This window comes from Capra hircus, chromosome 13 (genome assembly GCF_001704415.2).
Source record: "Capra hircus breed San Clemente chromosome 13, ASM170441v1, whole genome shotgun sequence".
Classification (NCBI taxonomy): Eukaryota; Metazoa; Chordata; class Mammalia; order Artiodactyla; family Bovidae; genus Capra; species Capra hircus.
Genome location: NC_030820.1, coordinates 1,167,282 through 1,184,081, shown reverse-complemented (window position 1 = coordinate 1,184,081; position 16,800 = coordinate 1,167,282). Strand labels below are relative to the sequence as shown.

General features: G+C 40.4%; 1 protein-coding gene across 2 annotated transcripts in view; it reads right to left on the bottom strand.

The window, feature by feature from the left end:
• The window catches only part of PLCB1 (phospholipase C beta 1), an 863,926-nt gene that overhangs the window by 282,844 nt on the left and 564,282 nt on the right, over positions 1–16,800 (bottom strand). For both annotated transcript variants that reach the window (XM_018056908.1, XM_018056909.1), the window contains exon 4: positions 15,659–15,796. In XM_018056908.1, the coding sequence (XP_017912397.1) occupies positions 15,659–15,796 (138 nt within the window). The remainder of the gene's footprint in view (positions 1–15,658; positions 15,797–16,800) is intronic.

The window sequence follows — 16,800 nt, the reverse complement described above, 5'->3', positions numbered from 1 at the left end:
AAATATAACTGAAAAATCTATTTTTTCCCAATGTCTCCAGCAGTGAAAGTGGCAAGGTGATACATGGTGAGTCTCATGCCATCAGGAGTCTACTGAGAGGCTCTGGGAAAGTGTGGTTCCTGAGGTAGGGGTCCTGTCGTCTTGCTGCTGGGGACACAAATAGCTGGAGTGGCAGAGGCATTCCTTCTTAAATTTTGTGGGATTTCTTTCATATTTATAAATAATATATTTGCAGTGCTTTTTTTTAATTGACTGGTTTTAGAACTTAACTATTGATTTTCACTCTGGTTGATGAGGTTTTCTTAATTTATTTAATTGGAGGGTAATTACTTTACCACGCTGTGATGATTTTTCCATGCATCAGGATGAATCAGCGGTAGGTATGCGTGTCTCCTCCACCCTGAAGCCTCCTCCCTCCCCACCCCATCCCCTACACTGTCACGGAGCACAGGCTCCCGAGGCACTGCTTCACGCATCAGACTCCCACTGGCCAGTTATGTCACGTATAGTAATGGATATATTCAGAGTAGGCAATGGCAACCCGCTCCAGTGTTCTCGCCTGGAGAATCCCAGGGACGGGGGAGCCTGGTGGGCTGCCGTCTATGGGGTTGCACAGAGTCGGACACGACTGAAGTGACTTAGCAGGAATGCATATATCTCAATGCTATTCTCGCCCTCTCCTTCTCTCACTGAGCCCAAAAGTCTGTTCTTTACATCTACGTCTCCTTTGCTGCCCTGTATGCGGGATCACTGGTATCACCTTTCTAGATTCCATATATATGTGTTCATATACAGTATTTGTCTTTCTCTCTTTGACTTACACACTCTGCACTGATGAGGTTGATGAGGGTTTAAATCTGCTACCATATCTCCCATCTCCCCTTTCTCCTTCCTCCTGATAGAATTCTTATCACTAGTCTTCTTTTTCCCCATCACTATAACTTCAAGCAACATACTCAAACCACTTCGTAATCCACAGTTAAAGATAGTATCATTTGGCTTCTCTGTTTGTGAAAGGAGGACATTTACCTGCAAATCTTTTCACCTGTGATTCTTGTTTAAATTTACTTTCTAACTTGTCAAAGCTGAAATACGTTTGTCTTATCCAGTATCCATAATTGACTTTAATATTTTGCATATAGATTGATTCTAAAAGTTTAAAACTAATAAAAATAAAAATTTACATGACTGTATAAAAAGTAAATATACTTTTCTGTTGGGCCATATATTAGACTTTTATTATTTTACTTGCTGTAGTTATAACACCATGAACTACATGACTTTCAAAAGAGAACATTCTTAATACCAAGAGAATATGGATCTTTTTTGACTGCTCCTTCTATTGTTGAAAATCCTGATATTCTCAGCATGGCTTGAGTTTAAATAATGCATTTCTTATACATTTATCTCTTTTTCAACCTTAATTTTCTTTTAGGGAGAAGAAACTTAAGCCATTTGCATTTATCTTATATCTTCTAGCTGCTGCTGCTGTTGCTGCTAAGTCGCTTCAGTTGTGTCCGACTCTGTGCAACCCCAGAGACGGCAGCCTACCAGGCTCCCCCATCCCTGGGATTCTCCAGGCAAGAACACTGGAGTCGGTTTCCATTTCCTTCTCCAATGCATGAAAGTGGAAAGTGAAAGTGAAGTCGCTCAGTTGTGTCCAACTCTTAGCGACCCCATTGACTGAAGCCCACCAGGCTCCTCTGTCCATGGGCAAGAGTGCTGGAGTGGGGTGCCATTGCCTTCTCCAGTATCTTCTAGCTTCCTACTCATATTTTCTGAACCTATTCCAATCCTACACTTTCTATGTCAGCCTCAAGAATACACCTTCCTTTAGCTCTAACTTATTTTCTTGTATTATGTTTTTCATATTTTCCTCTCTTCGGCTTTCTCTTTTCATTGGCACCCTAGCTGGACTGACTATACCTGTATTTCTTATATTTTCACTTTTCTTACCCTTTTTTTTTAATCTTTCACTTTCTAGTTGTTTGTTTGCTGCCTTCATTGTTGTTTTGCTTGGTTCCACATTCGGAGAGATTTCCTTTACCTCCTCTTTCAGTAGTTCAGGAGAATTTTTATTATTGTTCCATTATCTTATATTTTATTTCTAACAGAAATGTCTTATATTTGTTACCCATTTTTCATAGCATCTTGTTCTTTTCTTAAGGGTAAAATATATTCTCTCTGAAGATACTTCCCAGTTTTTTTTAAACTGTTTACTTACATATACTAATGGGGCTTTCCCGGTACCTCAGACGGTAAAGTGTCTGCCTACAATGTGGGAGACCTGGGTTCGATCCCTGGGTCAGGAAGATCCCCTGGAGAAGGAAATGGCAACCCACTCCAGCACTCTTGCCTGGAAAATCTCATGGACTGAGGAGCCTGGTGGGCTAAAGTCCATGGGGTCGCAAAGAGTTGGACATGAGTGAGCAACTTCACTTCATTATTACTTCTATTTTCTGTTCATCTTTGCATCCCTTATCAATCAGTATTGTAGCTTTTTTCAATAGCTTGTGGAGAATTTGTTAGTCCCCATCTTAGATGGGGCAACAGAAGTGCTGGCTGGGAGCCCTGAGCATGGGAGTGGGGTTGACCAGCTAGCAGACTTCTTTTCCAGTGAGCATGTGGGTTCCAGCCACCATGGTGTGGTATCCACAAATGTTAGAATGAGAAGAACTTTACTCTGGATCCTGAACTTCGGTGCCACCCACAATGATACTTTTCAATCATTTATTCAATTTCATAAAAGACACACCACTCAAATTTTTGATGCAGAAAGTAACTGGTTATTGATTATTCTATATGAGGATCAGGAGTAGGGAATGAAAGCCTGTTTTTTTCACTCCCACATCTTACTCCATGTTCTGCTGGGCTGGTAGAACTCAAGCCTGGAGCATCTCTTGATTGTTTCTGAGCAGGTCAGGGGCTTTCTCATCTGTTACTCTCTATATAACCCAGACTGTGGTTTTCTCTACTATGACATCTCTTCATTTTCACCCCCCTGGCAAACTTAGTGAAATATGTCATGTCCTAGAGACCTATCTTGTCCTCTTCATCATTGTGTATTTATGTTCCTTTATCATTATTTTCACAGTACCTCAAGAGAGATAAGATGTCATACTTGCGCTTGTTTTGCTGTTTTGGGCTAATACTATATTAAAATTTGTGTCCAAAACCAAATTTCTGATCTTCCCAGATAGGAATGTCTGGTTCTTCACTTCAGTAAATTAAATTAAAAGAACCTCTGAGATCATCCTTAGCTCTCTCCCTCATGTCATATATCTGGTTCATTCAGTAAATCTTTTGGCTTCACATTCAAAATGTATCAGGAACCTAACCATTTCTCACCACCTCTATTCCAGGCCCTCTGCTCTGCCTATCTCTGTTTCTATACCTGTACTTACAGCTTTTCAACAGAGGAACTAGAACAATCCTGTCAAAATATGTCAGCCCAAATCCATCACTTGCTCAAAACAATGTAATACTTGTGTCACTGAGAGTAAAATCATTCTCACAGTGGCCACCTACCGCTAATTGGGTCACTTGCCGACACACCCAGGCTCTCCCGCTGCTTTCTCCCTGCTCATCACTCCCTCCACCAGTGTGCCAGGTCACACCTGCCTCAGCACCACTCTCCCCTGTGATGACCCCTTGACACACTCCACCATCCGCATGGTCTCCCTCATAGACCACCATGTCTTAGTGTGACTGTATCTGACCAACTGATTTAAAATTGGAATATGTATCCCCCCAAATGCTTCCTATCTCCATTCTCTGCTTTATTCCTTCCTAGCTCCTATTACCATCTTATTTATTTTGTTTATCATCACCCTTCCCCCACCATTAAGTAAGCTTCATGAAGACAATCATTTTTGTCTGTTTATTTTATCCCCAGCATTCAAAACTGTGGCTGGTACAGAGTAGGCAATGAAGTATCTGTTAAGTGAATGAGTGAATGATTATTATTATATAGCCAATACATTAATATATAATTAAAAAAATTTTATTCCTAAGGGCAGCTTATTCCTTGGGAGCATTTTGATGCATTGGAAACATAACAACTGATATTAAGGCAGTAGATGAAACAGATCAACCTGCCACTTTCAAAGGGTGTCAGATATTTTTCCACAATAATTAAGCATGGAAGCCAAATTTTCTTAGATTTCTTCTTCCTTTCCAAAAATTATAGCTTTTTAAAAAGTATTTTTGTGCCTTCTTTAAGGCTAGATACACAGGAAATACAATTAGGGCTTTTTCAGCTTCCAGAGAGGCAGAGGAATGAGGAAGCAGCTTATTTCTGTGTTATTGGGTGACTGGAAAGAAAGGGAAGATGCTGCTGCTTAATCAGTTTCTAAATTTTTCCTGGGGAAAAGCAGACTTGCACGCAGTAGCCCACAGTCTGAAATCATGATTATTTCTGAGTCTTGGAATATATATCCTCCCTTAAGTTGGGCATTGATTTCTCTTTGTGGCACCCTTGAACCCTGCCTGGCTCAAAAGAAGCTCTCCTTTAAGGAATCAGGAAAGCCACTTGGGGAAGGTGGGTAGGTATGATTTCTGCCACAGTCAACAGGATAGCAATTGGTTGTTCTTATCTGGATGTAAGAAGAGATTAATTTCTGAACTGCCTCTTTTTCTCCCTCCTTTTTTAAAATGAATTTTTTTGGGGGGAGGAGGTGACTTTTAAACCTTTATATGTGTGTTCCAAACAGGTGACATTTTCACAATTTAGAAGTTTAAAATATATATCCTTTATCTGCCCCATAATCATCCAAAATTCAAGTGCAGAATGTGGGGTGGATCTCATTTTCCAAAAAAGAACACCCATGACTATCAAACCCTAACACTAACAGAGCAATATATGGACCTGGTAAGAACCTGGGCCTTATTTATGACAGGATGGAGGACTATCCTGAGATGACATAGGTATGTCTTATTAATATGAGAAGGTGAGAATGCCAGTAAATGAAGATCTTATGAAATACAATAACCCAGAGGGCTAACTTTTCACATGTGTAGAAAACAATATATATTCAATACAGTAATATTTTTGGCATGTATATTCTACCTCCAAGGAGATCAGCACAGTTTTCCATTATGTTCCAAAGTATATTGCTGAAAAGAATATATGGCACCTTATTCTCTTTTTCTTCATCATTTTTTGTTTAAAAAGTCAAACTTATAGCCACTGCTCATCCACCATAAGTTGGTGCTAAATTCAAAAAGAAAGTGAGATAGACTTAATTGTGTACAAAAAAATCTGTTAGTGTTTGAAAATTCTATCTCAACATATATGTCCCCAGAATAAAAAGAAATATATGAACTTCCTGTCTCTTGAGGTTATTTTTAAATATCTATACTATTAATTTGGAGGGAAGTCTAAGAAAAGTGGAAAGTTTTTGAGGAATCAAGTTCTCTATCAGGATGGTCAGAGGACTAAGGCAGGACCATTCACTAGTCCCTCTTTCTCTTTTCTATTTCATTTAGTAGCCTATAATTTCTTTTTCTTAAAAACCGCCCCTTTTGTGGCACAATCTCTTATTCCTTTCCCTGAACCATCTCAACTTATTTGGCCAGTTGAAGATATTTTTCCTTTTCTTCAGAAAAATGTGGTAACTGATGGGCAGAGGAGGAGGGGGACAATAACAGTGACTCTGAGTTGTGCTTGGAAGGACGAAGAAGGTGGAAGCCACTGGGCATCCTGGCAGACCTTGGAAAAGGCCCTTGTTCAGAGCAAGAAATCTGGAACAACTAGTTCAAGGGCCTCAATATTTTCAACTCAAAAATAAGGGGATTAGAGCACATGATGTTCAAAGTCTCTGGAGCTCTATAATATTCCATGAGCTCTTAACTGTTTTCAAGGACCCATAAGCTTTTCTCTTCCTTTCTTGGTCCTTCCATTCCTGAACTCTCCTGTTTCCCTTTCTTCTTTCCTTTTTTAAACACCCTCCTCTGCCCCTGCAGAAGACGCATTTATTGGGTACCTATTATCAGTTGAGACTAAGATAGATCTTGGGAACACAAATGACTAAACTATATTTTCTCACTGAGAAGCTCACAAATCCAGGATAGGGTGTCAGACATAGTGACAGATAATTATAGTGTAATAAATGCAATAGAAAACAGGCCTGGATGATCAAAGGAAAGGAAGAAACTGTCAGTTATTCATGGAAATCATGGGACAGAGGGGAGACAGGTGAGTTGTATACATGGTGAGTCCCTAAAGGAGGTTTGGAAATTCTGCTGACGGACAGAGTGTAGAAAGGACATCAGGAAAGCATGTAAGTCTGAATGCACTCAGGTTATGAAGGCAGGAGGAATTGCAAGTGGTTAGAAATTGCTGAGGTGGAATGGTGCTGGGGTCCAGATGGTGATTCAGAAGCTCCTAAGGGCACAGGCTATGTTTGTTTTCACCACTGGTAACTCCCTAGTGCTTGGCACTTACTAGGCCTTCAAAGAATATTTACTCACTAAATGAATGACAATTAAATAGACAGAAAACTTCATTTTGTAGGTAATAATGCCACAGAAATGATTTGAAGTCTGATCAGGTTTGAGGCTTTTTAAGGATCATTGCTAGCAGACAGACACACAGAGTTGGAGAAAAAGGAGAGAATTCTAGAAAAGGAGGTAGAAGGTAGTTACAGAGAAGACCTGTCATGGATTTGAACAAGATGGGAGAGGGTAGCAGGATGAGGAAAGAGAGGTGGGAGCTAATTAGGAAATTCAGAGAGCTTGCAACATATTTGGACAGAGGGTAAACAGTGGAAACAGTGTCAGACTTTATTTTTTTGGGCTCCAAAATTACTGCAGATGGTGACTGCAGCCATGAAATTAAAAGCCTCTTGCTCCTTGGAAGAAAAGTTATGACCAACCTAGATAGCACATTGAAAAGCAGAGACATTACTTTGCCAACCAAGGTCCATCTAGTCAAGGCTATGGTTTTTCCAGTGGTCATGTACGGATGTGAGAGTTGGACTGTGAAGAAAGCTGAGCACCAAAGAACTGATGCTTTTGAACTGTGGTGTTGGAGAAGACTCTTGAGAATCCCTTGGACTGCAAGGAAATCCAACAAGTCCATTCTGAAGGAGATCAGCCCTGGGTGTTCTTTGGAAGGAATGATGCTAAAGCTGAAACTCCAGTACTTTGGCCACCTCATGTGAAGAGTTGACTCATTGGAAAAGACTCTGATGCTGGGAGGGATTGGGGGCAGGAGGAAAAGGGGATGATAGAGGATGAGATGGCTGGATGGCATCAACGACTCGATGGATGTGAGTCTGAGTGAACTCCAGGAGTTGGTGATGAACAGGTAGGCTTGGCGTGCTGCGATTCATGGGGTTGCAAAGAGTCGGATACAACTGAGCGACTGAACTGAACTGAACTGAACTGAACCAACCGGTGTGGATGAAGTTAAGGCAAGCTTCCAGATGACACTTCCCAAATGACTGAACTAGACTCTCTATGATATTCATACCTGCTGAAGTAACAGATGTTACCCCCAAATTCTAAAATATACCTTGAAGGCTGATGTCAGTATATAAAACATTTTTTTGGACAGCTCATTTATTTTGTGACAGCTACTTCAATAGCTAACAATTTAACAGAGATCCTCTATTAAACTTTTTTATTTTTTGCACGAGGGAGTTAACATTTAAAAAACTGACTCAAACAGTTTGGAAAATTGGCAATATCCATCTAAGCTTTGGGCTTCCCTGGTGGCTCAGATGGTAAAGAATCTGCCTGTAATGCAGGAGACCCAGGTTTGATCACTGGGTTGAGAAAAATCCCCTGGAGAAGGGAATGGTTACCCACTCCAGTATTCATGCCAAAGCTGAATCCTGTCTCTTGGGGTGATGGGCTATCTCGCTATTATAATGCACTGAACAAGGATCTCAGATAGGAAATGGGCAGGCGGATGAGCGTCCAGGGACCCAGCCATGGAAAGGGACCTGAACCCAGAGGAAGACATGCAGAAAATAATTTTAGATTTCTTAATCCAAATAGGGAAGGCTTCACTTCTGCTGCCTTTGCACACAGAGATTCTTCTTCACTAATTATGAGACAGATTCCATTTCTTATTGAAATTTTTTGATGAAGAGAGGTTTCCCACTGAATCCTTGAGACCTGATAGTAAACACCAACATATTGCAATCCTGTGAATCCTGCCCCTGGTTCAGAGCAATCTGTTTTCCAAACCACACAATGGTGTTTAGGCTGCATGACCGCAGGAAGAAGTAGCAGAATTAGATGCCCCTGTGTCACCTCCCACCTCAAAGGAAAGCAGAATATTAGAAAGAGGCACTAACACTGGGCGGGAAGAAGAGAATTATTTTATCTTCAGACTCTTTGACCAATGGAAAAATTTGCATGGACCTGATAAATGATTAACTTGTTCACATGATATAGATTTTGGGTTGATGTAAATGATCTGTCTTTTGCAGTCCATGTTAACCTTATCAGTAAGATCTTTTTTATATATAATTTTCTTTCAATTATTTATTTTGGCTGCACTGGGTCTTCATTGCAGCACCTGGCTTCTCTAGTTGCTGTGCACAGGCTCAGTAGTTGTGACCCGTGGGCTTAGTTACTCTGCAGGATGTGAGATCTTAGTTCTCTGACCATGGATTCAACCCAGATCCCCTGCACTCGAAGCATGGAGTCTTAACCACTGGACCACTAGCAAAGTCCTCACCAGCCAGCTCTTTAAAGAAATTCACCAACTGGTGCAGAAAAAGTCTTGAGGATTTAAAAGTTACTTAGGAAACTTACTTATGCTTAGCTACTGACTTCTATCCCCTTCATCACCAAGAAAACAGAGGCAACCAGAAAACCTCTATCATTCCCTCTACGACATGGACCACCTACCAGCATCTCTACTGATGGACTCCACTTTTCCTCCTCTTATCAGTTACTTACTGGTCCTTGCTCCTGTCTGAGCCCAGTCCCTCTATTTGTGAACTAAGATTCCACAATTTTTTTTTTAACAAAGGACCAGAGAGTAAATATTTTAGGCTTTGTACTCTATATGGTTTATGTCATAATGACTCAACTATGTCTAGAGAAAGCAGCCATAGACAATATGTAAATAAATGGGTTTGTTGCGTTTCAATAAAATTATATAAAAACAAGTGATAGGTCAGGCTTGACCTCAGGCTATACTTTCCTGAATCCTATACTAGATCCCGCCATGCTTGCCTACTTAAGGACACGCTCCAGCAGTTCTCCAGCTCTCTTATATTCTTTACCCTCCACAGGATCATTGCCACCAGCATACATGCATGTTGTGGTTTCTCCCATCTTAAAACTATCTCTTGATCTTGCTTCCCTCTTCCAGCAATCTTCTCATCTTTTCCCTGCCTTTTACATCAAAACTTCGCACAAGAACAATCTCTTTTGTCTTCTTCATTTCTCTCCACTGATTCCTGAGCTGCTGCTGCTTCTGCCAAGTTGCTTCAGTCATGTCCGACTCTGTGCGACCCCACAGATGGCAGCCCACCAGGCTCCTCTGTCCATGGGATTCTCTAGGCAAGAATACTGGAGTGGGTTGCCATTTCCTTCTGCATAGCCCACTCCAATAGACTTTTGATTCCATTATTCCACCAAGTTGCTCTAATCAAGGTCACCAGTGACCTCCATACCCTTGAATCCGACAGTCAGTTGTCAGCCTTCATCTTACTTGACGTGAAAGCAACAGCTGGCCCTGTTGATCACTCTCTTCTTGAAATGCTGTCTTCCCCTGATTTCCAAACTCACAGACTTGCCTCACTGCCAGGCCACTGACCACTCCTTGTTAGACTGCTTCTTCTCATTCTCTCTTATCCCCTCAATCTTTTCAAGTTGGAGTATCAGTGACTCAGGCCTTGAAAATTTTCTCCATCTACAGTTGCTTCCTGGATGATCTCATCCTGGCTCATTAAATACTATCTATAATCTGATGACTTCCAAATTGATGCATTCAATGCCAGGCTCATATATTTAACTGCCTACTCAACATATCTGCTTGGGTATCTAATAATAATCTCAAACCAAACACAATCAAAGCTGAACCCTTGCTGTACACCACCAAATGTGCTCTACTTTAAATTCTCCCTATGGAGTACATGGTACTTCCATCCTTTCTGTCTGTTGGGTCAAAAGTCTAACATCATTCTTGATTCTTCTCCTTCTCTTACACGCAACATACAATCACAACGGTCCATGCTCTCAATGATACACTTAAGTAGATGCAGATATAGATAATCAGATTATCTACAAGCTATTATCTTATTATCTATTATCTTATCTCTACAAGCTCCCTTTTCCTTCAAGACACTAACAATCTAATTAAAATATTTCGATAGCTTCTTAACTGATCTTCCTGCTTCCATTATTGCCTCTTCCCTTCAGTCAATCACTGACTGAAGAGTCGTCAGATCATGTCTATCACCTGCTCCAAACCCTCCAGGGGCTTCTATATCCCTTAAAATAAAAGCCAGAGTCCTTCAAAAGCTTACACCACAAAATAAGAAATCAACTTCTATTGCCTTTGCTAGTTTCCTTTGCTGGTACCTCCAACTTTGCCAGGAGTCCTGTATTAATGCCTGTGTGTGGAGTGTGTGGAGGACTGTTGGGAGCTAACAGTGGAGGGTAAAGGGAAGGATGATGATGCCCTGCATCTCTCTGCAGCTCTGAGGAGGAGTCAGGGCATCCCAGAGAGGGGTGCTGAAGTCAGGGACAACAAGCACGGATGTGCTCATTGGTCCTCGAGGCAGTAGGAGATGCAGGAAGAAGTGTGAGACTCAGCGGACAGATGTGAAACAAACCCCCTATTTTCCAGGTCTATTAAAGGGAGGTATCCCTTGAGGGAGCAGAGAGATCTGATCCTTAGGACACACAGGGTAGGCAAATTGTTGGCAGCCCACTCCAGTATTCTTGCCTGGAGAATCCCATGGACAGAGGAGCCTGGTGGGCTACAGTCCACGGGGTCGCAGAGTCGGACACGACTGAGTGACTTCACTTTCACTTATCAAGAGGAATACTGTTGTTTAACTACAAAAGATACCACTTTTGTAGTCCAACCACAGAGGGAAAAATTGAAAGACACAGTTTTCTCCCCAATCCATCTTTGAAAGGAGTCACTTGTCTAAAAGAATAAATAAAAAATTCAATCTCAAGTGATTTATGTAAGAAAGAAAGCATGAAAATCTGGACAAATATATTTAGGAAAGTTGAAGTCCTGGTTCTGACAAAAAAATTAATTAACTGAACAGATTTCTCAGAAATTGATGACACTGTTTCCATTGAGCAACTTCCTTCAGATTTTTGCCTTCTCTGAGCACTCTATCAAGAAATGATCCCCTTCCTCCACCATCACACACTCTTCGTCTGCTTTATCCCCACACACAGGCCTCCATCTGACCCACAATCAGTCAGATTCATCATCATGATTTCTCTATTTTCTACAGAATGCTGTGTCCCTGACACTGGTGCAGAGAAGGCACTTGCAAACGTGTGTTGAATGAATGAATGAGTCCGAATCCCTTTGTCAACAATTTCTTCTGGAGACATCTGACTTTTGGAGAAGCTCAGGTTCCTGTTGGGCATTCTACACAATGAGGTAAACTGTCTCCTTCAGTGTGGCCACTATACAAGGTACTATGTATGTTGGCTCCCAAGACTAAATAGAAGGTGTGATGTTATGAGACAGTACTGACAATTAGAAGGGTGGAAATTAAGTTTTCCGAGCACATGGTGTTTGCAAATCTAAACCTTCTGGATGAGCAATTTCAATGAGGGAAAAATACCCTACAGAATATCACAGTCAGGGAAGGCAAAACATATTCTGTAGCTTCATTAATTGTACCAGGCAAGTAGCTGCTGGAAAAATGTCTATAGATGCAGTTCTGACAGGGAATACTACAGGGCTTGCTAATCACAATCTCTAAAGGAAATTAATGAGCAGAAGACCACAGAGAGGAGAAAATGAAAATGTTTAGAACATAAGCGCACAAAGGTTTATTGTGACATAAAATATGCAGATTGGTTTGTAATATGATATCTATATTCACTCATAGTAAAAGCCTCCCTGTAAGTTACTCTCATTTAGTAAATCCTTCTGATTGAGAGTTAATGAATATTATAAGTTGGTAATTTTACTAAGAACTGAATATGATTGTATTCTAGCAGTGATATTTTAAAATTACTGTAGAAATATTTAGTGTTTATTTATCTATGTTCATTCACCCATCCAATCATACATACTTATACTGAGAAGTGAAGTGTATACACTCAACAGATTACCAGCTGGTACCGGAATAAGAATGATTGCAAAGCAAGTACAATGTGGCCACACAGACAGTGTTTCACTGAACTGAAGCATCTCTAAGCACAAATTATACCATAGACGTAAACGGGTGACTTAGTTCTTGAAGATATAAAATAGATTGAGTTTTTAAAACAGCCTTAAAAAATAGCTTCTCAAGACTTCAGAGTATCAAAGCTAGATAGCATTTTATTCATTCCATTGTAAGAATTGAAGTTGTTATTATGCAACTTTTGGAAATAAACCTCTACCATAATCACTAATTGATGCTTTAGAGCTGTGGTGTTGGAAGAGACTCTTGAGAATCCCTTGTACTGCAAGGCGATCAAACCAATCAAACCTAAAGGAAATCAACTCTGAATATTCATTGGAAGGACTGATATTGAAACTGAAGCTCCAATACTTTGGCCACCTGATGCGAAGAGCTGACTCATTAGAAAAGACCCTGATGCTGAGAAAGATTGAAGGCAGAGTGCCGGGAGCCAGTGTGAGGAATCCCGCCCGTGACAAGGTCATGAGGAAGGAAGCTGACATACGCAAGGCGTGCTCAGACTTCAGGGACCCCTCTGGAAATTCCTAAGCATGTACCCCAACAAAAATCTGCCGGCTTTTGTGCTCTGCTTTTCCACTCTTCTGACATTTTCTGGAAAAAGTCAATTCAGGGCTTTAGTCTTCTGCATTTGAAAGAGTGTTTCAATCCAACAACCCCTCCGATGGCTTTCTAGCCTGCTGCAGGACTCTGGAGTGTGATTGTTTGAGGCCTCCTGACCGCAGGAGGCACAGGAAGCTTAAAACATCCTAGGAATGTAGGGGCTTCCGAGGAGTCAAAATCTTTAGCATAGGACTGATTAAAAGTTTCATTTGTTGAGTCAATGCTTGCTGCCAAATTTTCATATCCTTTATTTTTAGATATAATTGGTATATAGAAAAACAAGTAGTAGACCTGGTATTAGCAACATTAGATCTTTGAGTTAAGTACCTTCTTTATTATATCCCACTGCCTTTGTTCTATAGAGATGTAACTTTAATGCTTTAAGGAGATGCAGATTAAAGAAAAACACTTCAGGGGAAACAAAATTAACATTTATTAAGGAAGAGAGCCAAAAAGTGTTAACAGGCCTCTTGGCCAGAAGATAATGTAAATCACCTGAGACCTTTTGTATACAAAATGATATACGGAAAGAATCTGGGTTGCGAATGCTACATAATTTTGTATTACCCATTGATCTCCGTGTTTTATCAAAAGTATAAAAGGCCTTCTGAACAATAAAGGAGGGGGCCAGTTTCTCGGGCCAGTTTCTCGGACCAGCTTCTCGAACTAGTCTCTCGGCCTGGTTTCTTGGGACTCTGGCTCCCCCCATGTCTTTCTCTCTCTTTCTTCTTCTCTCCCTTTCCCTCTCTCTGCTCTTTACTTTAACTTCAGGCTGAATCTCCATCTGGGGCGCGGAGGCTCGCCAGGTCTACTTACTTGCCCTGGCTGTTAAGACCCGCACGAAAGGGAGCTTAAGGCGAGGCACCCTTAGATATTCAAGCGGGCGCCGGTGGCCCAACGTAGATGGTGCAAATTCCTTGTCTGGAATTTTATTGGCCTTCCGTGTAAACCAAGCTATTCAGCCCTCTTCCTCCACTTAATCTTCTTACTACACTATAGTTTCCTAATCTAATCTTATACTAATAAATAAACAAGTCTTTCCACGCCAACGCCGTCCACCCTTCGAATTCCCTGGATCCACCGGGGCTTGACCCCGGCAGCAGAGAAGAAGAGGATGACAAGGATGAGATGGTTGGATGGCATCACCAACTCAGTGGACATTAGCCTGAGCAAACTCTGGGAGATGGTGAAGGACAGGGAAGCCTGGCATGCTGCAGTCCACGGGGTTGAGGTTGCAAAGAGTAGGACATGACTGAGTGACTGAACAACAACAAATAATCACTAATAAATTAGAGGTCAGGACATATTATTTGGTGTATGTAGCTCAGAAAAATGCCAGAGCACTGAAGGTCAAAAAATTATAGATCGTAATGCTCAGACAATGAACACTGGCCTGACATGACCCCATAGTTGTCATCCATGATGTGAGAAGCTATATAAGGCCACAGATATGACATGCAGACTTCAACTTTTACTTGGATTCATATACTTTTTTTGCCACTTTATTTATTTTATAATTGAAGGATAATTGCTTTGCAGAGTTTTGTTGTTTTCTGTCAAACATCAACAATAATCAGCCATAGTTACAGCCATGTCCCCTCTTGAAAGAAACTGTATGAGGGTCAGGATCAACACTGAAAGTGAAAGTCGCTCAGTCATGTGCAACTCTTTGTGACCCCATGGACTATATATGGTCCATGGAATTCTCCAGGCCAGAATACTGGAGTGGGTAGCCTTTCCCTTCTCCGGGGGATCTTCCCAACCCAGGGACTGAACCCAGGTGTCCTGCATTGCAGGTGGATTCTTTATCAGCTGAGCCACAAAGGAAGCCCAAGAATACTGGAGTGGATAGCCTATGCCTCTTCAGTGGATCTTCCCAACCCAGGAATCAATTTGGGGTCTCCTGTATTGCAGGCAGATTTTTTACCAGCTGAAAGACCCAGGACTATGATTAGTTTCTTACAAACTATAATCATGGAAAAAGAAACCTTCCCTTTCGATATGTTCATTTCAAGCTCTTTTAATGGCAATTGAACAGTTTTAGAGAAAGCATCAAATTACTTGAGTCCAAGTTGCCCAGAAGTTCATAGCTTCTTATTTGATATATCCTGCCTTTCTTCTGATTATTTCTGTATTCGTCTAAAAGGCCCACTATCTTAGTAAATTAGCAACTCTTTAATGAAGAATCCTTATCTAATTCATCTTTCTAGTACATAGCTGAATAAATATTTTTTATTATTTAAGATTTTTATTTAAATTTTTAAGAATTTTTCATCTTTCTTATATTAATTGAGCAGTTATGTATATAATCATAGATTAGGTGCTGTCCATTGTAAAAGAAATTGAATAGGTATTGAAAATGTCTGCCTTTGAGGAGACAGATGGAAAGAAGATGGTAAGGCTAAGAGAAAATGAGTTGGGATAAGATGTTTAGATGAAATGGAATGTGGTTTCATCTGTATTTTCTTTTGAAAAGAAATGATATCAAATGCTTAATTTCTAAGGAAAAAATCCATAATTTTAAGTTAACACCATGATTTGAAAGCATTTGAATCACACTTCTAATTGGCAACGAGTTGATTTTTAGATAGAATTTTAACACAAGATAAATATGTTGAAAACTCAAAGTCTTTCAAAGGAATCAGGATAATATAATACGAATTCAGACTGAGGTGATCAGCTTCAAAGATTTCAGTCCACCATACCTTGGCCACTTCTTCTTGGAAAGCCACGAGGTTCAAGTGGGAGATGTTCACTAAGTCAGGCCCATACACTACTGTTATCATGCGATGTTCCAGGCGCCCAATGTTCCCCACATCCAGAAGTTCACGTAATTTAGGGTCCTGGATAATAAACAAAGATTGAAAAAATTAGTCAGCTAGAGATCCCAACATGGCAGCATAATTTCAAAAGAATTAGAGCTAGAATGCCCCAAAACAAAGTTTCCTTTTATTCTTTGATTTTTTTTAATTTTAAAATTTTTTATTGAAGTATAGTTGATTGACAATGTTGTGTTAGTTTCAGGTGTATAGTAAAGTGATTTGGCATATATATATATACATATATATATATATATATATATATATATAAAGCTTCCCTGGTGGCTCAGACAGTAAAGAATCTGCCTGCAATGCAGAAGACCCAGGTTCATTCCCCGGGTCAGGAAGATCCCTTCAAGAAGGAAATGGCTACCCACTCCAGTATTCTTGCCTGGAGAATTCCATGGACAAAGGAGCCTGCTGGGCTACAGTCCATGGGTTGCAAACAGTCAGATATGACTGAGCGACTAACACTTTCACTTATCATATGTATATATTCTTTTCCAGATTTTTTTCCTCTCATAGATTATTACAGAATATCTAGTGTGTATATGTTAATCCCAAACTCCCAATTTATCCTTCCTCCCTCCTTTCTTCTTTGGTAACCAGGTTTGTTTTCTATGACTGTATTGTAAATAAGTTCATTTGTATCATATTTTTAGATTCCACATATAAGCAGTATCATATGATATTTGTCTTTCTCTGTGTGGCTTACTTCACTTAGAATGATAATCTCAGGACAAAGTTGCCTTTTATTCTTAACAGAAATTGGTATGACTTGAAGTCTCTCACCCCAGAAAAGTCCAGAGAGGTGAAATAGCTTGCCCAAAGATTTTGGAGAAAGGATTTCTGGATCAAGATTTATGATCCTCATGTTATCATGGTAAGTGAAAGAAGTCAGAAAGAGAAAGGCAAATACCGCATGATATCACTTACCTGTAATTTAAAAGTTCTGAAATCATGGTAACAGAGACTATAGAGTGGTAGTTACCAGGAACTGGAGGATGGGAAAAAATGGGAAGATGTTG